Here is a 24,615-nt window from a genome sequence, read left to right as displayed (position 1 = left end):
CTGTGGGATTTGAATGGCAATTAATCCTGGTGTGGTACTTTGCTATAAATTTATATATTTTTATAGGAGGTAAGTCCATGTATGACTGACTGGATTGTGCAATTATGGAAAGACATACTAATAGGATTAATATGAATCTATGGCTGGTTACAGACTGGCACTTTAGTGCGTGACGAGCACGCACTAGGGTTACAAAAGGGCGGTGCTTCTGCACCGCCCTAACCCTAATGCGTGCTCGTCACGCACTAAACGGCGGCAGCCCTTCCATCCGGCCGCCGCCGTGAGGACGTCACGGCTGCGCCGCCTCTAGACGGGGCGGCTCAGACGTGATGTCCTTGCTCCGCGCCAGGGCGCTTAGTGCGCCCTGAACACGGAGTAGGAAGGAGCTCCGTTTCGGAGCTCCTTCCTGGTTTAGTCCACTGGATGCAGCCTTCAGACGGCTGCGCCCAGCGGACTAAAAGAGAAAGGGGCCAAGCGGCCCCTTTCTCCTTCTCCCCGCTGCGGCGGGGTGTCCTTGGGGCTTGAAGCCCCAGGGACACCCCTTTTCAGGCTGCGGGGAAGCGGCGTTTTGCTGCTTCCCCGCAGCCTGAAAAGCGGCGGATCGGGGCCTCAGCGGCTGCCGCTCTGCACACTGAGGCCCCGATACTCCGGGGAAAGGGGCGGGTCCAGACCGCCCCAAATGGGCGGTCTATAACCTGCCTATGTTAGGCAGAGAAGTGAATCAGCTATCCCATTCTGATCACAATCAGGACAAAATCTACATTTATGTACTATATATGCCAGCCACTATTGATAAAAATATACCCTCACATGACCCCCATTAACACCATTGTTGCAAGCTGCCAAAAATATACAACCCAGTACAGGCTATTATAAAAAGTAAATATTCTATTATACCTTTAACAATCTTAAAAATGATATTTTCAAAGAGAGGAGTTTATTTTTCTTTTCTAATCCTTTGCAATACTTTCTATAGACAAATGAAACAAAACACAAGCCACTAAGGATGACAATCAAATATGCTTACAAATATTTTACATTAGGTACAACAGCTGTGCTGTAGACATAGAACGTACACTGATCCCGGCTCTATACTTGGACCACGAATAAAGAAAGGAACACGAATATCAAAGTCATATGGCATTGACTTCCCCTTGACCAATCCAAACTGCCCAATATGGTAACCATGGTCAGCAGTGTAAATAATGTAAGTATTCTCCAGCTCTCCAGTTTCCAGTAGCATGTGATATAACTGAAATACAATAAATAAAGTAACTAATCAACAGGGGGAAATGCTAAATAAATTCTAACAAATACACACATATTAACATATATAAGAATTTATATTTAAATATCTCATAGGGATATATTACTAGTAAAATGACTAAAACTTGGTAGTCATAACAAAAGTTCATTTGGAACAACAGCAACAAAAAAAACCCCAACCTTTGCATGCCTGATTCACCAAGTTTATATACTGTAGTTTATGAGGGCTTTAAAGAAATCTTGTGTCTTTGATATAATAGCTGTCCAATTAAAACATCCAGTACAGTGAACAACCATATTTCACAAAATGAAAATCTGTGGTTGCACATTTCGTTTTGCTGGTTGTAATTCAAGCAGTCTTCTTTGGAGAAGATGGGCAAAGCAGCTATAATTCACTGAAAGGTCTTCATTTTTTACAATTATGGAATGTATGTACAGTACCACAGAATCATATGGTACCATCTATGTACCATAGAAAGGGTATCTATGTAAAAACAGTTCCAGGTTATTCAAGCCAATTGGTGCTATGCATGGAACACTTCCAGATCAGGTCAAACGAACCCAGTCCATATAACAGAATTTGTCTTTGCCCCATGTACAACTTTATGGAAATGGACCGTTGGTCATGCAATGGAACCCATGTATCCCTTGCTATACTTTCAAATATGCTCTGAAGGTCTCTCCAACCTTCCAGAGCATCAGTGTCCTCTCTGCTACTTGCATCTAATAAAGAGTATGAAATTACTTTGTTTAATGATAAAAAATGTACTAAACTAGGGTAGAATTCCATTTTTATAAATGCAATAAATATTTGAGGAGTCCTGAGTAGTACCATGTTGCATGTATATTCAAAGCCTTTTCTCTCCCCTAATCAGGAGTTGTAAATTAGTCATGCCTCATCTTAAGAAAAGGTCATGGACAAAAGAAGAAAAAATTCTACAGAACACAAATTACACTGCAATGGAGCCAGAACTTAACAATGTCAGTGTTAAAACCAATTCATTGATAACAGTATTAATTCAGAAAATAATTTAGCATTAAAGGGAGCATTCTAAAAGTGTGTGTTACATTCAAGGTTACCACCCAATCAGTAATGTGTTAGTGTTAATTTTTTTTAAAAAATAAAAAAGACCAACACTTCCCAAAATTCCCTCTCAAAGTAATCAGTTAGAACAACATGAAAATAAATAATTACTCCAGCTGTTAATACTATTTATGAATTATTTCAAAAATGACAAATTAATTTTAAAGAATTATTTCCAAGCCATGACTCCAACTCAAACAGATGGTTGACAGAGAAGTCTTGGATCCATTTGCTTTCTTGGAATTGCATGAGAATGTTCTCCATAATACTCTATTATTCTGTGGTCTTTAGTTTCATATATATATATAAACTGAAAGTCTTTAGGACAATAGATTTGCTTCATACTGTCTTCTCTTCCACTAGACTTTACTGTTACAGTATTCTTAAGAGATATGACTCCTCTACAGGCATATGTTTACTCTGGGAAAATAAAAACTAATTTTAAGGGATCCTGTCCTTGCAATCATCTATAGGTTATTTATACCAATGCAGGAGCATATACTAAATGACTCAATGGGATACACATACAATATGAAAGGTTTTAAAAATTTATTTGCTCACACAGGAACATGCCAAAAACATTGCAGAAACCCTAGATAATTTTTAAATCCAGCAGTAAAAGGATAGATAGGGTACTGAGAGTTCAAGTCTACAAAGTTATTAATGGTGTGGCCAGTTCCCCTCTGGTGTGGTCATTTAAAGCCATAAGAGTTCAATTCATGGAATAATATACTTTTGAACTCCTAATAAGCCAATGATTGAATGGGTTTACTGTAGTTGGACTACCCAACAGGATGCAAACAATTATATGAAGTGGATGACACGACTCTTCCTCACAAAAGTGATTACTCCCATTTTTGATAGAGAAAGTAAGTCAAATGGACTGAGCACCAATGGGGAACATGGTACAATTCTGTCATTTCCGTAACATTGGCTTTGGTGTTCTCTAGAACAATACTGAAGAGAAAAAAAAGTAGGGCTAGAGCATTGTTTGCAGAGTTTTCATTTACTCACTCTTTCCATGGAATCATCAACAGATAGGAGAGTTTGAAGTCTTTTCCGTTGTAAGACATTTGTAAATTCCATGTGAATAGGAAGCATAGGGCCTGTATATTGCATGATCCAATGCTTATCCATATTTGGTGCATAGTTGTAACTAGGAGTTCTGGGAGGAAATACAAGGATAACATTGATGTGAAGCTTCTGCCATTCTTTGCTATTATTCTAGTTTATTTTTTGCCCAAAGCACATATGGTTGGATCAGAATCGCAATCTTAGTATAACAGAGTCTTTGCAAAAACATGCAGCAAAATTATGAATTACAAGTACATAAATCAATAACTGAAAGTAAGCAAAGTGATGAATGAACCAAAACATTTAAGAAAATCAGTCTGTGCTTTGCAGATAATAGCAAAGCCTTTGAATTAGATCATAGCAAAATATGGGTTACTCTTAAAGAAATGGGTATGACATAACATTTGATTGGCCTGATGTGTATCTTGAACACAGGACAAGAGGCTACTGTCAGGACAGACAAAACGAACAAACAGAACGGTTTGCAATAGGCAAGGGCATTGAGCAAGGCTGCATTTTATCACCCCATCTGTTTAACTTGTACACTGAACATATGCGTAAAGCAAAGTAAGATTGAGAGGAAGGAGGCGTAAAAACTGAATGAAAGAACATCAACAATTAAGATATGCATCATACTACTAACAGAAAATAGCAAAGACTTGGAATGATTTCTGAAGGAAATCAATGAAGAAAGTGCAAAGGAAGGTTTACAACTGAACCTTAAGAAAATAAAAATAATGACCACAGATGATTTACACAACTTTAAAATAGATGATGAAGATACTGAAATAGTTGAAGATTGACCATACCTTGGTTCACTCATTATTTAGATTGGAGACTGCAGTCATGAAATCAGAAGAAGGCTAGATTTTGGAAGGGCAGGTATTAAGGAACTAGAAAAGATCCTGAAGTATAAAGGTATATCATTGAATACTAGTCATATCATTGAATACTACATCACCCATGTTATTGTATTTCCAATTTCTATGTATGACTATGAAAGATGGACAATGAAGAAAGTTGATAGGAAGGAAAATAGAGCCGCCTGACTTATCGGGCCGGCCTGTTTACCGTGCTGGGGGAGAAATAGTCTCTCGGCTGGCTCTCAGCCTGGCTGGGTCCCAGCATGCTTTGTGCCAAGGCCAGCTGGGCTCCTATTTTCAGCTGTTATGTTAATAAAGTTGTGGCCTTTTCCTTCCAACATTATGTCATTTTTTTCCTTTGTGACTCCCCTCCATGGCAATCAACTCATTTAGAATATGATGCTGGAGAAGAGTTCTACGGATACTCTCTCTCTGGCTTTACTTCACGAACGAAGATTCAAGAAGGACTCATCCCGTGCTTTCTACAAGCACGTTGATGACTAAAAAGGCCAATCTGAAATGAACAAGTCCGGTTGCAGAAAGCACAGCAGAAAGTCTCATTGGGTGATGTTTCCGGGTTGTGGTTCTTTCTGCATTGTCATTTTCTCTTTGAGACTCGTTCGGCGTGAGCTTTCAAAAAAGGCTGCAGCATCATGGATAGTGCGTCTCCATGCCTCCCAATGCGAGGCCAGGGCGGACCATTGTTAGTGATCAATTTGGCCGAGCCTGAAATGTTGTTTCAGGGAGTCCTTGTATCTCTTCTTTGGAGCGCCCCTCTTACGCTGACCCGTGGCGAGTTCACCGTAGAATACTATTTTTGGGAGGCGATGGTCCTTCATCCTTGAAATGTGTCCTGCCCAGCGCAGCTGCGTCCTCAACAGCATGGACAGCAACATTTGTCACGTAGTCAGTCCAGTGTATATTTAGAATTGTGTGTAAACATCGCTGATGAAAGCATTCAAGGAGTCGTAGGTGTTGGTGATAGATGACCCATGTTTCAGATCCATAAAGGAGAATAGACAGTACAATGGCTCTATACACACTGATTTTTGTGCTTCGCCTCAGGTAGTGTTCTTCCTGTGGTGCAGGCTGGTTTTCTTCAGATTGACTTCCAGCCCAAAGAGCTCTGCAGCTGTAGCAAAACAAGATGTTAGGCACTGCAGAGCTGCTTCCGTATGGGCAACGAGGGCAGCATCGTCAGCAAAAAGCAGCTCATGGACTAGATAGTTTAGAGTCTTAGTGCGAGCCCTCAGATGGCTTAAGTTGAACAGGCTACCATCAGTATGGTAGCGTATATGAATGCCGTCTTCTTCTTCGAGATCTGCCGTAGCCCTTTAGAGCATCATGCTGAAGAAGATTGTAAATAGGGTTGGAGCGAGAACACAACCTTGTTTCAACCTTGTTATTAGAAAGGGCTCCGAGAGAGCATCGCCATATCTGACTTGCCCTTGATGGCCTTCATGTAGTAGGATAATCACTCTGAGGAATTTGGAGGGGGGGGCATCCTAGTCGTTCCAGGATCTGCCACAGACCTTTTCTACTCACAGTGTCGAAGGCTTTGGTGAGGTCGATAAATGTTACATAGAGTCCTTTGTTCTGCTCTCTACATTTCTCTTGCAGTTGTCTAAGGGCAAATACCATATCTGTAGTGCTCCTATTAGCTCTAAAGCCGCATTGGCTTTCAGGGAGAAGCTAAGGATACTGTGGACTGCTAAAAAGACAGATAAATGGATCCTAGAGCTAATCAAGCCTCAACTAAATAGACACTGTTGTACTTTGGGTATATTATGAGAAGACACAACTCACTAGAAAAAACAATAATGCTTGGTAAGATAGAAGGAAGCAGGAAAAGAGGAAGACCACATTACGGATGAATAGGCTCAATCAAAGAAGTCACAGACCTGAGTGTGCAAGTCCTGAGCAGGGCAGTTGATGACAGGGTGACTTGGAGGTCTCACAGTCATAGGGTCAACATAAGTGGAAGTTGACTTGACATTAGGTAATAAGATCCTGTATGCAAGACCTTGTGGAAACACTATCTACAACTTATGTTCTATTGAAGAAAAGTGGGAGATACACACAGATACAGAGCACATACAGAACCAACATCCTGATAGAGAGCCACATTCTCATTTCAAAATGTTTTGTTGGAAGCATTCAACCTCCATTGTTATACTTCTGTCAAGACCACATAGTAATAGTTTCGCAGTTTCAGATAACAGCATGAACTTCCCTTTCCCCATAATTCTATTCAAGTCTCATGGCTATAAAACTATGGCCAAGAATCTGCATTGTCATAAATAACATGAGAAGAGCTCCACCATCATTACTACTTTTACACCTCCAGCCAGGCTGTGCTGGAATTAAAGGGCTTCAGAAGTGCTGCAAATTGAAATGCTGGCAAATGATGACCACAGTGAGACAGGGAACGGGAGAGATGTCTTGGGGTCCTGTCCCAGTTGCTTGTCACAACACACTCCCTGACCTTCATTTCCCACCATTTCAATCTGCAGCACCTCAGAGATCCTTTGGCTTGGATACTGTCTGGTTGCTTTTTAGGGTCACATTTGGTCACTAACAACAATAAATGAGATCCTCAAATGTTCTAAGATCTTAAGTCCCGCTCACGATCTTATAAATATCAAACAGGATGCCATATTTTGTTTCTACTCCTGATATTGGTCCAAATGATGCTTTTCCTTTTAATATTTTATCCTAATATTGGAAAAATAACTGAACATTTCTTGAAAGTTTTAAAGGAAATACAATGTTCTCTATGAGCCATCTGTATGATGACATCATCTGTATGATGTTACAGAATTTCCAGAAAACAACAAGTGTTGAAAAGAGAAAGGGATTAGTTAAAAAAGATATTAGTGCAGTCCAATGCCCTCTAGTCCCCGCTACCATGGTAGAGATCATCCGGAGACATGGGGCGCGGGGTTATCAGTACGCTGATGATACCCAAATAGTCTTCTCTATGTCTCCGACTGATGCAGTGACCGGGGATGGCATCTCTCCTCTCGTGGCCTGCCTACAGTCAGTAATGGGTTGGATGAGGGAAAACAGACTCAGCCTGAATCCAGAGAAAACGGAAGTACTTGTGATAGGTTCACCCGGCCCAGGGATGGCGGTGGTTCCACCTGTTCTGAACGGGGTCACGCTCCCTGCGAAGGACTCAGTACGCAGTCTGGGGGTGCTCCTTGACTCGTCGCTCCATCTTACTTCTCAGGTGGATGCGACGGTCAAGAGCGCCTGTTATCAGCTTCGGTGGATACGCCAGCTGCGTCCCTACCTGGACCGGAGGGACCTTGAAACTGTGGTATACGCTCTGGTAACCTCTCGTTTGGACTTCTGCAATGCGCTCTACATGGGGCAACCCTTGTACCATACCCGGAAGCTACAATTAGTGCAGAACATGGCAGCACGTCTGGTCACTGGTATGTCCAGGACCAGCCATATAACACCGGTGCTAAAAGATCTCCATTGGCTGCCTATTCGCTTCCGGGCGCAATACAAGGTGTTGGTTATGACCTATAAAGCCCTAAATGGCTTGGGCCCAGGGAATCTAGAGGACCGCCTCTCTCCATACAATCCGCCCCGCACACTCAGATCTTATGGGCAGCAATTTCTAAGAGTTCCAGAGGCTAGGCTGACATCTACTTCGAGGAGGGCCTTTACCACCTTGGCCCCGAACCTCTGGAACTCGTTGCCCGCCGAGCTCCGCTCTGCCGCCTCCTTAGCCCAGTTCAGGAAGGGGTTAAAAACCTTACTATTCGAACAGGTCTACCCCTGACTTTTAGCCCATGACCGCTTCCTGACCTCTTCCTCTATGTTAGCATGGCCACTGGCATGAGTGTTTTTAATTCCTTTTCTGTGTAATTGTTGGTTTTAGTGGAATCTTTTTATTGTATTTTGATATATGTTGTTAACCGCCCTGATGTATGAAGGGCGGTATATAAATAAACTTTTTATTATTATTATTATTATTATTATTATTATTATTAGTGAAGATGGAAGCTGAAGTCAACACCAAGCGGCCCCTTTCTCCTCCTCCCCGCCGCCGCGGCTTGAAGCCCCAGGGACACCCCTTTTCAGGCTGCGGGGAAGCGACGTTTTGCCGCTTCCCCGCAGCCTGAAAAGCGGCGGATTGGGGCCTCAGTGGCTGCCGTTCTGACCACTGAGGCCCCGATACACCGGGGAAAGGGGCGGGTACAGCCTGCCCCAAATGGGCGGTCTGTAACCCGCCTCACAGTTCTTATTTGCTTTATAATTATACTGTAGGGTCTTCTCCTACCATAGTCATCCTCCCTCCAACTGTTAAAGGTATAACAAATCCAAATGGTATCTCCCCAGCCAATGGCAATTCTTAAAAGAGACTGTAGACTTTCTGAAGAGATTCTGTATATCTGGGAAACTATGCTGAGACTCCAAAGCTGGTAGAGCCCCGATGAATTTAACAGAACTGTGCCAACAAAAACTTTACTTAGGATTCCTGCCACAATGTACATTCTTTTTAATAATTCTTCTGTGGTTTTTCTATAGCTTTCCCTCACATTTGTTATTTCAGATGAACGTGTATTGTTGAAAGTTTCTGTTTAGTTTCCAAAAGGCACCTGTGCAGCACACAACTAAATTCATTTTTCATGTTATACACACAAATAAAATATTGTGAAGCAATTGTAAAGAAGAATTTCAAAGCATTTGTAGAGTATTACATCTAAATTACACTGTATTACTCTAAATAATGCATAATGCTAGATGTATCTCATGTTTAATGCATTGCAAATTCCAAACATAGAAAAATCATACAAAACATACAGTATATTTATTTTTTGCCCATCAAAATAGAGAGCACCAACACTCAAGGGACTAATTTTAGTATCACTCAACTTGCTTAGCTAAATATGAAAATAAATGATTTTCATATCTATTACCTTCAATGAAATCTTTAAAGGACAAAACAACAATCACTCCTTGGAAAAGAGTACAAAGGTATTTTTGACAGTGCAATGTCATTAGTCACACTGATATCTGATAGATATGATAATGTATGCTTTTATTTGAAGAAAAATAATTTACTCTGACAACTCAGTGGGTGATTGATAGGTTAAAGGCTTCTGATAATAATAAAAACATAGGTTCTATACATTTCTCCCAATTTTTCTCAATCTCACTTTCTGTGAATGTGTGAGATAGCATTTTTAAAAGTACTCTCCATTCAGTATAATGGTACATTACAAAAGACTTCTAAAATTACAAGTTTCAAAGCAACTTGCAGAGTGGTTGTAGGGAGTATGGGTCCTACTCAATCTTTCCCAAAAAAAGAAAAAGGAAAAAGATAAATGGGAAAAAAATTCTGCACAGGTTCTCCTGTTACTGTTTTAAGAACTGATTGAATTAATGTGTCAATCTGTTGACCCCCAGTGTACCAGCAGTAGGCCAATCCCCCCATTAGGAAGCTAGGAACAGTCACTTAGAAGACACATCCTGGGGAAGAAGGGAGCATTAGCAAGATGCTAGTGGATAGAGTGCTTCATAAGTTGTGCTTTGTGCCCTCAAACCATCCTGCTAATCTAAGAAATTGTAGAGGATTCCTCCCCTTCACTAGTGTTGCAGGAAAATTCAACAGCTAGTCTGATAGAAGGTTTTTTTATGTTGAATGGAGGGGGGCAGTCTATTTTTTGTCAATAATACAAAAATGCCTTGGTGGCAGCTTTACCAATGGCCATGTTAACGTATGTTTACTCAGAAGATGACTGAAAGGCAATATTATAGCCATAATTAAATATCTGAAGGATTGTCATTTGGGAAAGAGCTTCTTCTGAATAGCTTCCTCCTTTTTTGTTGTTATGCGCTGTCAAGCTTCACCTTGTGGTGACCCTATGAATGAGAGACTACCAAGAGCCTTGGCCATGAACAGATTTGCTCAGGTCTTGCAAACTCAGGGCTGTGGCTTCCTTGATTGAGTCTATTCATCAGTAATATGGTCTTTCTCTTTCCTTACTGCCTTCCACTTTGTTTTCCATTATTGTCTTTTCTAGGGAGTCATGTCTTCTCATGACATGCCCCAAATATGACAGTAGCAATTTCATTATCTTGGCTTGTAGGGAGAGTTTAGGCCTGGTTTGCCACAGGATCTATTCATTTGCCCTTTTGGCAATTTATATTATCCCCAAAAACTCTCCTCCAGTATCACATTTCAAATGAGTTGATCTCTCGGTCAGCTTTTTTTTACTGTCCAGCTTTCACAACCATACATAAAAATGTGAAATGCTGTGGCATGACTTTGGCATGTAATGATATATGTTTATACTTCATGATCTTATCTAGCTCCTTCATAGCTGCCTTTCCAAGGCTAAATAACATCCTAAACTCTGTAGCCACCAGGAAAAGTACTATTCACCTTTCTTCAAAATAAAGCCTCTTATACATTTTATTTTTAACTTGTGGATGGAAGTAGTGTTCAGTATTTCCACTAAATTGTTTTTAAAACATACACATTTTAAATCAAAAGATGACCGAACGGATGGTCTATATCTATACCATCATCACCATCAAACCACAAGTATTTTTTATTTAAAAATGTTATCTTGATATAACAGGAAACATTTTGTACTTGCTTTAGAACATTTTATGAGTTGAAAAATGCCCATCACGTAATTGTCAATCAACAGGCCCTCTTCCTAATACATTATATTATAGTTCTTCAATCATGACCACAACCTTCTTCTAGGTTGTAAAATGAATAAGCAGCCATTGGCTTTGGTTTCCCTTCTTTGTTAGAGGTAAATTCTATAGTTATATGATATCACAAGTTCTGTATTAATTTCTAAGCAAAGGTCAGATGGTCATAGCCCAACATGGGGTGGAGGGTGAGAGGGATGTGATGCAAAAGCACGCTTGGCCACCAAAGGAGAATTTTTGGAGGTTAAAGGTTCACATTACACTTACTCCACCCATCACAGGAGGATTATATTACAAATCTGCACGGTTTTCATAGGATGTGCCACATGTTTTCCCAGGAGATTTAGGATTTTATTTTCATTTTATGGTCATGACAAGCTAGCAATGCATCTTACTAGTGAAGACAGCCCTTGAATAGCTTTGCACACACCAACACCTCACACTGACAGCATGTTTTCAATTTGTGTCATTTCTTCCTGCTGAAACATGGGCAAAGTTTCAGCATCAACCCAAAGTAATATACGATCTCTTACAATTGCTGCTGACAAAATACATCTTAGCACATCAGGAATCGAATGAAAACTGGATAGGAAGAAAGGTTTGTAGCCTTTCAGAGTTCCACAACAATAAGTTAAGCAGAAATTTCTGTGCCTTAAAAATGTCATATTTGCCTTAATAAATGCTAAGGACAAAAGAAATGTTCAAGGTTGTTAAACTTGTATCTTCATATAACAGAGCCATAACATTTATCAGGGGATTGGATCTGTCCCTTTGAATTATTTGCTGTTTCCCTTTAGACTTGAATGCTTTGTCTTATTCACATTCTATATTCTGTTTTCAGCACTAACTAACTATGGTTCCCCCCAGGCCCGGGGAAGGAAATTTATCCACCTGACCTCGATGGGGTCACACTTCCCCTGAAGGACGAAGTTCGAAGTTTAGGAGTACTCCTGGACTCGTCCCTGCAATTGACATCTCAAGTGGATGTGATGGTCAGAAGTGCTTGCTATCAATTTCGGTTGATATGCCAACTGCGACCCTACCTGGGCCAAAGGGACCTTGAAACAGTGGTACATGCTCTGGTAACCTCTCGCTTGGATTTCTGTAATGCACTCTACATGGGGCAACCCTTGTACCAAGCCTGGAAGCTTCAGTTAGTACAAAATATGGTGGCCAGATTGGTCACCGGTGCTTCCAGGTTTGACCATATAACACAGGGGTAGGCAACCTTTTTGAGCCGGGGGCCGGGTTGCTGTCCCTCAGACAACTGGGGGGCCGAAGCCAAAAAATAAATAATTTTTAAAAATTTAAAAAATTAATTAAAGAAATAAACCAGGACAAATGTAGGACAAAATTTTCAAATGGAGGGCACTTTTTTATAAAAAATGGAGGACACGCAAAAAATTTGCTGATTTTTAAAAAAATGTTCATATAAATGCATGTTTCGGAGGCTTCTATAGACAATTGCCCCCCTTGCCCGCCGCTTGCCCCCCCTTGCCTGCCTCCTCCTGATAGGCCAAAGGCCCCATGCCCTCACGCGAGAGGCCAAAGGCTCCGGCGGCAATCGGTGGCAGGACGGGGCTGGGGCCGGTCCCAAGGCCTTGCCGGGCCGCATCCGGCCCGCGGGCCGCAGGTTGCCTACCCCTGATATAACACCTATTCTGAAAGATCTGCACTGGCTGCCTATTCGCTTCCGAGCGCAATACAAGGTGTTGGTTATTACCTATAAAGCCCTACATGGCTTGGGCCCGAGTTACTTGAGGGACTGCATCTCCCCATATAATCCGTCCCGCACACTCAGAACAACCGGGAAGAACTTGCTAGAAATTCCATCATCTAAATATGCAACTACATCCCAGAGGGCCTTTTCAGCAGCGGCCCCACAAATCTGGAATAGTCTTCTCGACGAGCTCCGTCTTATCACCCCCCTGGAAACATTTAAAAAGAGGCTTAAAACCTTCCTCTTCTGTCAAGCCTTCCCCCCTGGAAAATGAAGTCGTGCACTCTGATCCCATTGACTCTCTACCTCACCCTATTGATTGATTGAATGATTGTTTTTAGATTTGTATATTGTATTTAGTGCTCTTGGTTTTATCTATTTTATGATGTGTTTTGTAATTGGTTTTAAACTCTATGTAAACCGCTTTGATCTTTTGGAAAAGCGGTATATAAATAAAATTTATTATTATTATTATTATTATTATTATTATTATTATTATTTTGAGTTTAATGTGAATAATGACTTGTTTTATTCTACAATGTAAAATCTTGTTTTAACCATGGCTTCAAATTCTTGTTTGACTGGCCTACATATGCAACAGAATGAGATGACATATAAAATAAATTCTGAGAAGGTAAAGTTGATTCTAACAGTTCAAGCTGTAGGACATAATGCCATATGCTAGTCTATCCTACCATGTGAGGACTTAGGATAAATTCTTACTATTGGCCTTAGTACAGACTTGATACTAATCATATTAGAACTATGGAAAATTCAAGCAAATAGAGAGGGAAAAACAATCTTTATGGAAACCAAGGAAGAGAGATAGGTAAAAATGCTTGAGCTTGAGGAATGCTCTTGGTCTTTTCAACTCAACTGAGCTGTTACATACATACATTCATGCATATGTGTAAATAGATAAAAGTTTTTCTCCCACTCACAATGCAGAAACTTGGAGTCATCATTCTTCTTGATAAGCTTTTAAAGAAACTAATATTACTAAAAGATGTAATGGTGGCTACCAATTTGGACAGCTTTTAAAGAGGATTCAATAAATTCGTGGAAAATGGGGCTACTATTGGCTACTATTATAGTCCCTCAGTATTTCAGGCATTATATTTCTGATTATTAGATGCTCAGAAAAACAGAGGGAAAGGTGATGATGTATTTATTTCTTACTTGTGGGATATCCATAAGCTAGGGGTAGCAATCATGAGATACACTGGTTGCAAGTGGCCCTTAAGGAAGTCCTATAGGCGCCTTGAACCCCACACCCTACCCTCAACTTTTCAGTCAAAGCAAATGTTTTTGGAAGGTTCTCCCCAAAACAACAGAAATTCTTAAAGATCCCTTCTAAAGGATAAAGGGGCCAGACATGACGTTGCTCTGGCTGTCTGAAATGACAGCTTCAGTGGCATGGATGGCATTCTGTTAAAGTAAAAATGACCTTCTGAGCACCAGAGCATCATCCCTTGCATTGGCAATTAGGTGTAAAGAGAATGCTGGTCTATATGAGCCTTTGGTCTTCTCATGTTCTAAAGAAAAAGTTGTGGCTCATCTGGGACAAAAAAAAGGTGTAAATTTTAACCCAGAATAAGTATGGTCAATCGCAATAAGTGACATCAAAATAGAGAGACAGCCTGCTAACAAGCACAGTTTCTGAAAGAGTGTCATGGGTTGCCACCCAGAAATCATCATTCCAAAGCACAACATACAATTTTCAGGATCACTTTTCTTCAGTTTAAGTAACAATGCCAATTTCTACACTTGGGTGGCTTAAACTGCAGCGAAAATCATCACCACAGGTATGAAGCAAATTTTAACTTACATGTGCTGGGAAGCATTCGGATAGAGTTTGGAGAACTGTGGTGCAGAGTCTTCAGGACCATGTGGGGCTGCATGACTGATCACCATCATTATCGGTCTATGGGGATACATCCTCTTAGACATTTTGAAATAATTAATGCTGTCATTAGTTATTAAATCTGTGAAATAGTCCTGAAACACAAAAACAAAATTTGTCAAGTGCATCAAATACCACTAGACAGTGTTATACTGCTTTATCTTGCTATGGTGAATTATAACTGTATATGATTTTTTAAAACCAGGATCTTGCTTCAGAGGCTAAGCTAAAGAAGCTGTACTTCAAAGAACAGCTATGTTCTAGCACCTATTAACAGAAAGAATAGCAAACAGATGAGAGGAAAAGAAACATTAAAGCAGAGTAAGGACAAGATATGGATAGAAAGAAATGTGAAAGTATCTTCATATCAACTTTGTTAAGTAGGTTATTGGTAAATCAGTCAGAGAAGGGAAGAATGGCTTAAGAGAGTGAAATCAAAGATTATTATTGTTGTTGTTGTTGTTGTTGTTGTTGTTATTATTATTATTATTATTATTATTATTGCTTATTTCTATAGCACCATAAATTTACAAGGTGCTTTACAGGCATAATAAAAAAAACATAACCTGTCAATGGCATACAATCTAAAAGTCATAAAATATAAACTATACAAAATTAAGCAAGTTATGCAGTTAAAATACAAACTGTAAAAACAACTAATAAATACAGTGCACTCTGTATCGGGGGGGATCCATTCCAGATCCCCCCCACGGATAGTAAAATATGTGGAACCTTAAGTCCCATTCTTCTCAATGGGTGCACACTCTTGCTTGCACTGCTGCGTGCCCATTCAGAAATCTGGGGCTTGCCATCCGCAAATGCTCAAACTGCGGATGGTAAGCCTGAACTTGGCGTGGGTGCACTGTATAACTGAATATAAAATTATAAAGTGATATTAAAATATAATTCCAAATGCTTTAGAGAACAAGAAAGTCTTTAATGCAGATTTAAAACTAGCAAGAAAAGAGATAGTCTGCAGATGTCCAGGGAGGCATCTTCAGAAATACAATGCAACAAGTGAAAAAGGACGAAGGCAAGTCAAAGAAGAAGAAACCCTTGGCTGGTAAGAAGCCCTGAGCCCCTGGACCACAAATTTCTAGCAGGATGGTGAGATGAAATAAGGACTGACAGATATGGGGGAGATAGGTTGTGTAAAGCTTTCAATGTTAAGAGATGAAGCTTATACCAAATTATAAAAGCTAGTGAAGAGATTCCAGAAATGGGGTGACATGATCAAAGCGGCGAGCTAAAAAGATAATCTTAGCAGCAGAATGTTGAATGGAAATCAGAGGACTAATGTGGGACAGTGGGAGCCCTGCAGTAGCCAAGGCGGGAGAAAACTAGGGCTTGAACTAGGGTCTTAGCAGAAGAAGCCAACATAAAAGGTCTAATTTTAACAATATTATAAATAAAAAATTGGCATGACCTGGCTACATCTTGAATCTGAGGAGTGAAGAAGAATAAAAAATAAAGTCACGGCTATGTTGCTTCCTTCACAGGATGAATGGGAACATTATTGACTGTGATAGAAAATCTATAATGTAAAGTAGGTTTTAGAGGAAAGATGAGTAGTTCTCTTAGCCATGTTAAGTTTCAGATGCTGATGAAGTATAGCCAAGAGACATGATAGCTGAGAGATACGTTGTTCAATATCCAAAGAAAGTTCTGTAGTAGAAAAATATAACTGTGTATCATTGGCATAAAGATGATATTGAAAACCATATGAACTGATAAGATTACCAAGAGATATGGTGTATAAAGAAAATAACAATGGACCCAAAACAGAGCCCTGTGGAATCCCAACTGACAGAGGAAAAGGAGAAGATATTTGACCTCTGTCTATCACAGTAAATGACTGATTTGAAAGATATGATCTGAACCAACTAAGGACTAAATCAGTAAATCCTAGGTTCTGAAGCAAATCTAATAAAAGACCATGATCGATTGAATCAAAAGCTGCAGAAAGATCAAGGAGAATGAAAATTCAGTATAAGCCTTTTGATTTGGCCTGAAGCAGATCATCTGTAATTTTTGTGAGGGTCATCTCCATAGAGTGCAGAAGGTGAAATTCAGATTGAAAAGGATCCATGATGGAATTGTTAGAGAAAAACTCAAGCCGCCCCGATTGTTCTCAGAGGGGCGGGACACAAATAAATTTTATTATTATTATTATTATTATTATTATTATTATTATTAAGACAGCGTCTGTAAACAGTATGTTCCAAGGCTTTTTAAAAGAAAGGCAGCAGTGAGACAAGATGATAGTTAGAGAAGATGGAGCGAGTGAGGACTTTTGAAGAATTGGAGAGACAGTAGCATTTCGGAAGGAAATAAACCAGTAGAAAGAGAGAGATTAATAATATGAAGAAGAGAAGGTAGTATAGCAGAAGTAAAAGTGATTAGGAAGTGAGAAGGAACCAGATCAAGAGAACAGGTTGAAGGATTTGAGGACATCAACAACTTAGTTCATCTAACAGGACAAGAGAAAAAGCAGAGAATGTAGACGATGCAGATATTTGAAATGTGAGTACTAAGGACGGGTCACGGACTTCAAGATCAAAGCGGATCATTTCAATTTTAGTATTAAAGAAGATTGCAAAATTGGACTTTTTCAAAGGTGACAGGGACATAGCAGGATGCTCCTGTCACTATCGCGCAATTGCACCAAGATTATCAGATTATGTTGCACAACGACATCTTAATTCCATCATTATCCCATGAATAAAGAGTAATTCTAGTGCCACTTTTCATTCACAGGACTACACATGTTATTATTTGCACTTCTGAAAAATGCTGAATTCAGAACCTTTTGCTCCCATTTACTATTGTCTACAGAAGTGGTTCCCAAACTTTGGTCCCCCAGATGTTTTGGACTTCAGCTCCCAGAATTCCTGACTAGCTTGCTGGGACTTTGAGGGATTGGTCCAAAACATCTGGAAGAACAAAGCTCAGGAATCACTGGTCTACAATTTAAATACAGTCCGCCCTTCCCTTACGTGGGGATCCGTTCCGGATCCCCCCGCATAAAGGAAAAAACATGGATGCTTGTGCCTGCAGCGGTGCATGGGGCATGCGCTGCGGCAGCACACGCCATTGTTTCCTTCTGGCGTGCACCTCCCCCACTTCCGTCGTGGCTTCCAGAAATCTGGCCAGAGTAGTTCATGCCTTTACCTCTCAATTGGACTATTATAATACACTTGACGTGGGGCTGCCCTGAAAAGTGTTTGGAAGCGGCACTTAGAGCAAAAACAGCATCCAGACTAGTGTCAGGTGTGCGATTAATAAACCATATAGTATATAACACTGGTCCTGCAAGAACTGCACTGGCTTCCAAGCTCAATTTAAGGAGCTGGTGTTAAGCTACATAGCCCTACATGATCTGGAGCCAAAATATCTGAAAGACTGCCTCCCTCATATGAACTTGCCAGAAATGTGAGATTATCAGAGTATTGGAACATGCTCTCTATAGCCACATGCCAACTGTGGAACTCCCTACCCAAGGATGCTAGGCTGGCTCCATCTTTTAAGCGTCTGGCAGGCAGCCAAAGTAAGTGCTGTTCTACATGCCATTCACAATGTTTGAAACTGCTGTTTTGCATTCTAGGAATGTTTTTAAACTGCTTTTATGAGTTTTTAAAGAACAGTTTAATGTGTTTTTAAAATGTCTTTTACCTTTATATTGTTTTATTTTGTTTTTATTAGTTCCTCACCATGAGAGGCAATACAGAAATACTTATGAATAAAAAAATAAAACAGCCATTGTAGAAAACAGAAGTCTGCAAGGAAAAAAAAAGAGAGTACAAAAAGATGCAAATTCAATAATTAAACCACCTGTCATTTCTAACCATTTCTTTTTGGCCCAGAGAAATGGGGTGGGTGCCAGTGAGAAGTTCTAAGACAATATTCACTATTTCAAACAGTTCCAGGCACAACGAATCAATCCGAGGACATGGACATATGCTCCTGAACAGCTGCAAAAGCAACTCAAAAGAGAAGCAGAGTGTGTTTCACACAACACTGATAGAACAATCCAACCGTGATCTATTTTAATGCCACCCGAAGAAGCTTCCTTTCTCCCTTTTTTACCCTCACAGAACCCCTCTAACTCACCTAAGTCCAAAGGCAGTTTGGGTAGAGATGTGTAATAGCATTTGTAGGTAATTGTCACCTGAGACATTTCTTTTCAGACTTCCCATTAAAACTTGCCACCCAAATTAAAATTCAAAGAATTATGGGGTGGTTGAGAGCTTCTGGAGGAAGTCATTTTGGAATCATTATCATCATTACCAACCCCATCTCCTTCTCCCAAGCCTTCAAGCACATGTGTATTCTGTCTAGCTCTTTGTTTTGTGGAATATTATTATAAGTAACACAAATATGCTGCAAACCAAAGAGTAAGAATGACCTTGAAGTTCCGGATGTATATTCAAACACTAAACTGTTTCTTGTAAGAGGTTCAGTGATGTGTGTGTGTGTGTGTGTGTGTGTGTATTTGGTAGTTCCCAGACTTCAAAAGCTTTGTCTTCCTCAGCTTCACAATAAGTGGTCAGCAATGTTAGTCCAATGAAGAATGACCCCCTTTCCTCTTTGAATAGACATTTAAGACAGTTCTGACAATACAAGTCAGCAATCAATATTTAAAGCCACTGTTGCCATTGAATGAAATGATTTTAAATAAAATTATTTTGTCATGAAGAAAAAGATGAAGTTACCATATGCAATCTGTACAGTACCTTTGCATAATCAAATCCATGCTTCTCTTTGAGACCATTCCGACAAATAGTGTAATTATAGAAGCGAGAATTCTTGATTAATCCTGCCCATTCTCTCCAACCAGGAGGGATGTAGCTGCCATTGTATTCATTGAGGTATTTGCCAAAAAAAGCTGTTTGAAAAAGCACAATTTAGACTGGTTAAACTTTCCATTGGATCCTTGGTCTAGGTCACACTCATAATTTATAGAGGAACAGACATCAGTATTTCGAAATACTCTTAACAGTCCCTCAGTGTGTTTATGACAGAATTTTTGCTTTTGCTTCAGTCCACAATTTGGAAATATATGTACAGCTCATCCCCAGTTTACATAAAGGCACACTGAAAATGTTCATATAAATCATAAGATGGATTGCTTCAAAGCTTAATTTTCATGGTGGATTAGTTAGTTTTGAGTGTGTGTGTGTGTGTGTGTGCATTTGCGTGTGACTATTTTTGAACCATGGTTGGTGAATTTGTGAGTGCAGAATCTGTGGAAATGTAAGGCCAACTGTATTCGTAAGATTAAATTTACTGCATTCATACAGAAGGGAAGCTGGATGTCATGGCAACTATTTCACCCGAAAAGATAATGGTGAGAGGGTAGGAATTGGATATTGGTCCCAAAACATCTGCATCAGCACTGTCCTCTCTACCCCATATCTGTGGACTCAAAAGGAAGATAGTGAGGAGGAACTCAGAAAGGTGCTTATAAGCGCCTTTGACTTGAAGGCCTGAGGCCAGATGTTTTGCAAGAATGCAGAGACCTTTCAAGTTCCACAAAGTTAGTGCTAAATGTCAAGCAGCTTAGAGGCACCTACGAAATGGCCTCCAGGACCCCTGTGAATACAAAAATCTGTGAATGCTCAAGTCCCATTATATATAATGCCGTAGTCAAAAGGTGTCCCTCATATAAAATGGCAAAATCATTTTTTCTTTGCTCTTTATAAAAAAAAAATGTGGAATATTTTCAAGCCCTGGATGTTTGAATCCATGGATTCAGAATCTGTGGATACGGAGGGCCAACTGTATACAAAAGATGATGGCCGAAAGGAGTCAAGTTTTAAAATAAAAACACTAAAGAAACTTCATCATAGTCCATCAGAAAAGAATCTCTTATTGACACTGTTGTTGTTGATGTGGGCCTTCAAGTTGGTTCTAACTTATGGCAATCCTAAGGTAGACATACCACAAGGGGTTATTTTGGTAATGTTTGTTCAAAGGCAGTTTGCCACTGGCTTCTACTGAGGTGAGAGAGTGTGACTAGAGATACTGAAGAAGAAAGTTGCTCTGAAGCCCAAAGTTTGGCTAATTGTCAGCTGGTGTCATGCCTAGGGCTAGTCCAAGATATTTTTCTGCTGAAGAGAAGGGAAAATGAAGTTGACTCAATTGGCAGTCAAATTTTCATTCCACTCTGGCAAGAGAAGAACCATCTCTACTGCATCTGCGGCAAAAAGGCAAGCTTAGGGAGACAGAGTGCACAGAGCTCTGTGCTTGAATACTGCACCATCCCATGGCCACTGGAATCCGCTGCCTCAATTTGCCTAATGACAAGGCCAGGCCTGATCGTCTGTTCAGTTATTACAGACTATGCAGATAATAACATACAGGAAAGCACTCTGGTGTTTTACATACAACAGAATAATGGATTTATATTGGCCACAGAGATAATACCATTGGCCTTCATTCCCCCCCCCCCCCCCCAATTCTGATATTTGATTTCTTGTCAAGTTCTATGATACAGCTCATGAAACAATGAAAACAAACAAAAACAAAATGACATGGTCCAGCTGGCTGCAAATGTAAATTGTCTGACTTGCTCATGTTGGAGTAGTATTCATGATGGCCTCAAGCAACAAATATATTTAGAAACAGAAACAAGCAAAACTAGGAAGTAATTTCTGTTTGTATAATTAATAAAATACCAAATACAAATGAACAGAGAAAAAGACACATTAAAAAGCAATACAGTTTCAGGGAACATCTTGTCATTATTTTAGCTAATAGTGCCCACAGGGATAACAGGGGTAACAAATGCTTTTTCCACCCTTTTAATGAGACAGATTTTATCTACACACTGACAGTTTTGCTAACTGTTCCCAGGACACAGTGTCATTGTTTAAACACATGTAGTATAGTTTGCCAGCTCAAAGTAATGCCAGTTTCTTTGAATATGCCTAATTAAGGTTGTGTAAACAGGAGTCCACAGGGACATTAACAATTATTATACTGGATGCCTACACACTTCAAGAAGCATTTGGTGATAAAGAAGACATTGGTCAGGGAGGAAACACACTGTACACTCTTAAAGTGTGAAACTTATTTTACTTCATTTTTCTAAACAGATACTTAAGGAACCTCAAAGTAAAAGACTGACTAAAATACAGCAATATTTTTCAAGAAGAAATTTTACTATAGTTTTAAGCTGTATTGAAAAATTATTTTAGCTACTGTAAATTAAGATTTTCATATAGCCCATTCATTTTCCCAATAAGCCAATGCAAGCATGTGTTTTGTACACAAGTAGGGATAAACTGTTTAGCAGATACAGATGCATGTATACATCCTGTCCCCCTCCACATCTGCACACCTGGCTCCCATTCTGATCTTTGGGTGCTTTGCACTAAGATCTGAGAATGACTTACTATCCAATATTTCAGTGATAAAAATTGAGGTGAATGTGGCCAAGAACATCAGCATGTGGTCAAAATGGCAAAAGTTATTAATGAGGAGGAACACACAAGCTAGGAGAGGCAGATTTTGCTTAGCTTCCTGGGAAGGGAAAACTTTGCTCTGTGCTCTCCTCTCCCCACTGCTGATGAGTTCAAACTACTGTTGTACTTGGATCTCATTTTGCAGCAACTGAAGGACAAAGGGGGAAACTGGGAGGCAGACAAGAGAGAAACTTATCCACAGATTTTTTTATCAATGGATTCAAGCATCCATGGCTTGAAAATATTCCAAAAAAGCATAAATTCTAAATAGCAAACCTTGATTTTCCATTTTATATAAGGGACACAATTTTGCTCTGCCATTATATTTAATGGCACTTGAACATGGCACTTAACGGGACTTAAACACACACAGATTTTGTTATCCACAGGGAAGCAAAACCCAGTGGATAACAAGGTCCCACTGTGTAGGCCAATTTCTATGCATGGCTATGAAAACTGGACAATGAAGAAATCTGATAGAAATATCAACTTGTAGCAGCAGCGTACCTTACTCCCCCTCCCCCTTTAATCCTGTCTGTGTGAAACAAATTAAACTTTCATTAAGGAAAACTTTAAATAACTTTTTTAAAAGAATACACTAAGTTTTTTGTTTCATTCAGAAGTTAACATGAGGGATTTTGACGATTATTGGAACCCTGCCTATTTTGTCCTTTTTGCCTGACTGATCTTTGCCGAGTAGTTCAATTCAGATCAGGAGGACTTCATGCTGGCAACCTGTAATGCCAACGAAGGATATATTGAAGAAAAGAGAAATCCTTTTCATCAGTGTAGATTTCAGGTACAAGCTCATCCAATTCTGACTACAATAGTGGGCAATGAATTTGAGCCCTCTATTCTCCCATGCTAAAAATCTCAATCTTATTTTTGAGTAAGCACTGGGTCACGATTTTGCTGTTAGATATGTAGGGCAAGATGTTACCCACAAACATTTCTACCTACAAAAGCCAACTAGGCTGGCAATTCAGCAGTGTTTCAAAACTGGTGATGGGCCAGCATCCTCAACAAATCCTGAAGACAGCAAGCTAACTTGGGAGATGCAGAAAACATTGCCTGGATAAGACAGTTCTGTTTTTGAGTATGAAAAAATAGCCAGAAAGTGGCTGTTGGTGTTAAATGGAGAAAAGGTCTCTTACCAGTCCTGTACCCAGTGTTGTTGAGATATACTGCAAAAGTACGTGGTTCATGGGTTGCTTGCCAGGAAGGTGAAGAACAATTCTCATTGTTAGTATAGATATTGTGGTTGTGAACATATTTGCCAGTTAACATTGAGGAGCGAGATGGACAGCACATTGGAGTAGTTACAAATGCATTGATAAAAGTGGCACCTCCATTTTCCATTATCTTCCTGGTTTTATTCATCACTTGCAAAGAACCTATACAAAGGAAACAGCTGTATCAGTAACAATTATTATTATTATTATTATTATTATTATTATTAACCTTTATTTATAAAGCGCTGTAAATTTACACAGTGCTGTACATACAATCTTTTAGTTAGACGGTTCCCTGCCCTCACCCATCAAGAAATCCACCTAGAACTGATACATATGCATATGGGGCTCTTTGTAGGGCACTTCAGACAAGGAACCCATGGGTCACCTAGTCATAGTCTCTCCAACTATGGTGAGCCACATTGTGTCTTCCACTGTATACAATGTCCCATATGACTGTTAACAGTTACATTAAATAATCCGTGCAGCACAATTCATCCTTACTTTCAACCACTAAGCATGATACAACTGTCATGCAGAGGCCATTTCAAATGGCTTCTACATGGGATTAAAATATCTAATATCAGTCTTCCCCCTGGATGTTTCACTGACGTGTGTCATATTTGCTTTCTTCATCTGTGGTTTTATGCATTCCATCTTCTATTGCTCTGCACAGGCAATAGATTTTGAGGTCAGTGAAGGAACAAAATGGTATTTTGTAGTTTCACTCACTTAGTTAGCTAACTGACTTTTAGCAGCCAACAAGAGATTTTTCAATTTTATATAAGGTATAGCTCATTACAGAGAACATACCTCTTTCTTGATTAATGATTAATTATAGCAATTGACAAAATGTCAGATCACCACATAACAAAATAGACAGAGGAACATGGCACAAAAATGCTTGGTGTGTGTATGTGCATTGGTAATTTACCACAAAGCATATAAGCCACTGAAGACCATGAAATGATGCTTCTTCACTGACACAGCATTTCCACACAGACAAACACAAACATCTACAAAAGATTAAAATAAACAATATGTGATGTAAATACCAACATATGAGTATGAACTGGTCCCACAAACTAAGACAAATAAAATTTTAAGTTGCACAGAGTTTTACAAGGATCTATGATTTATGACATTCACCATATATTCTTAGAACCACATTGCTGGCATCAGAATTTTTAATATACAAAAGTTGGTATGCATCATCTGATCTAGATCCATGTGCAACATATATAAAGATTTTAACAAACTAAAACACACAACTGTGTAGCACTAGAGTGATGTGCAATGATAGTGGGTGTTAGTTTTTTG

At 39.6% G+C, this 24,615-nt stretch overlaps 1 protein-coding gene across 2 annotated transcripts in view; it reads right to left on the bottom strand.

Annotated features, from left to right (window-relative positions):
• Positions 1 to 24,615, bottom strand: part of SULF1 (sulfatase 1) — a 68,856-nt gene that overhangs the window by 41,920 nt on the left and 2,321 nt on the right. For both annotated transcript variants that reach the window (XM_089518897.1, XM_089518898.1), the window contains exons 2-6: positions 23,218 to 23,457; positions 19,331 to 19,482; positions 14,523 to 14,692; positions 3,365 to 3,515; positions 1,077 to 1,252 (exon numbers count right to left, since the gene is read on the bottom strand). In XM_089518897.1, coding sequence (XP_089375023.1) covers positions 1,077 to 1,252; positions 3,365 to 3,515; positions 14,523 to 14,692; positions 19,331 to 19,482; positions 23,218 to 23,457 — 889 coding nt within the window. The remainder of the gene's footprint in view (positions 1 to 1,076; positions 1,253 to 3,364; positions 3,516 to 14,522; positions 14,693 to 19,330; positions 19,483 to 23,217; positions 23,458 to 24,615) is intronic.

The sequence above is a fragment of the Sceloporus occidentalis genome, unplaced genomic scaffold (genome assembly GCF_023333645.1).
Source record: "Sceloporus occidentalis isolate IW3139 unplaced genomic scaffold, rSceOcc1.0.p SCAF_3, whole genome shotgun sequence".
In the NCBI taxonomy this organism is placed as follows: Eukaryota; Metazoa; Chordata; class Lepidosauria; order Squamata; family Phrynosomatidae; genus Sceloporus; species Sceloporus occidentalis.
This window is presented reverse-complemented; position numbering and strand designations above follow the sequence as displayed.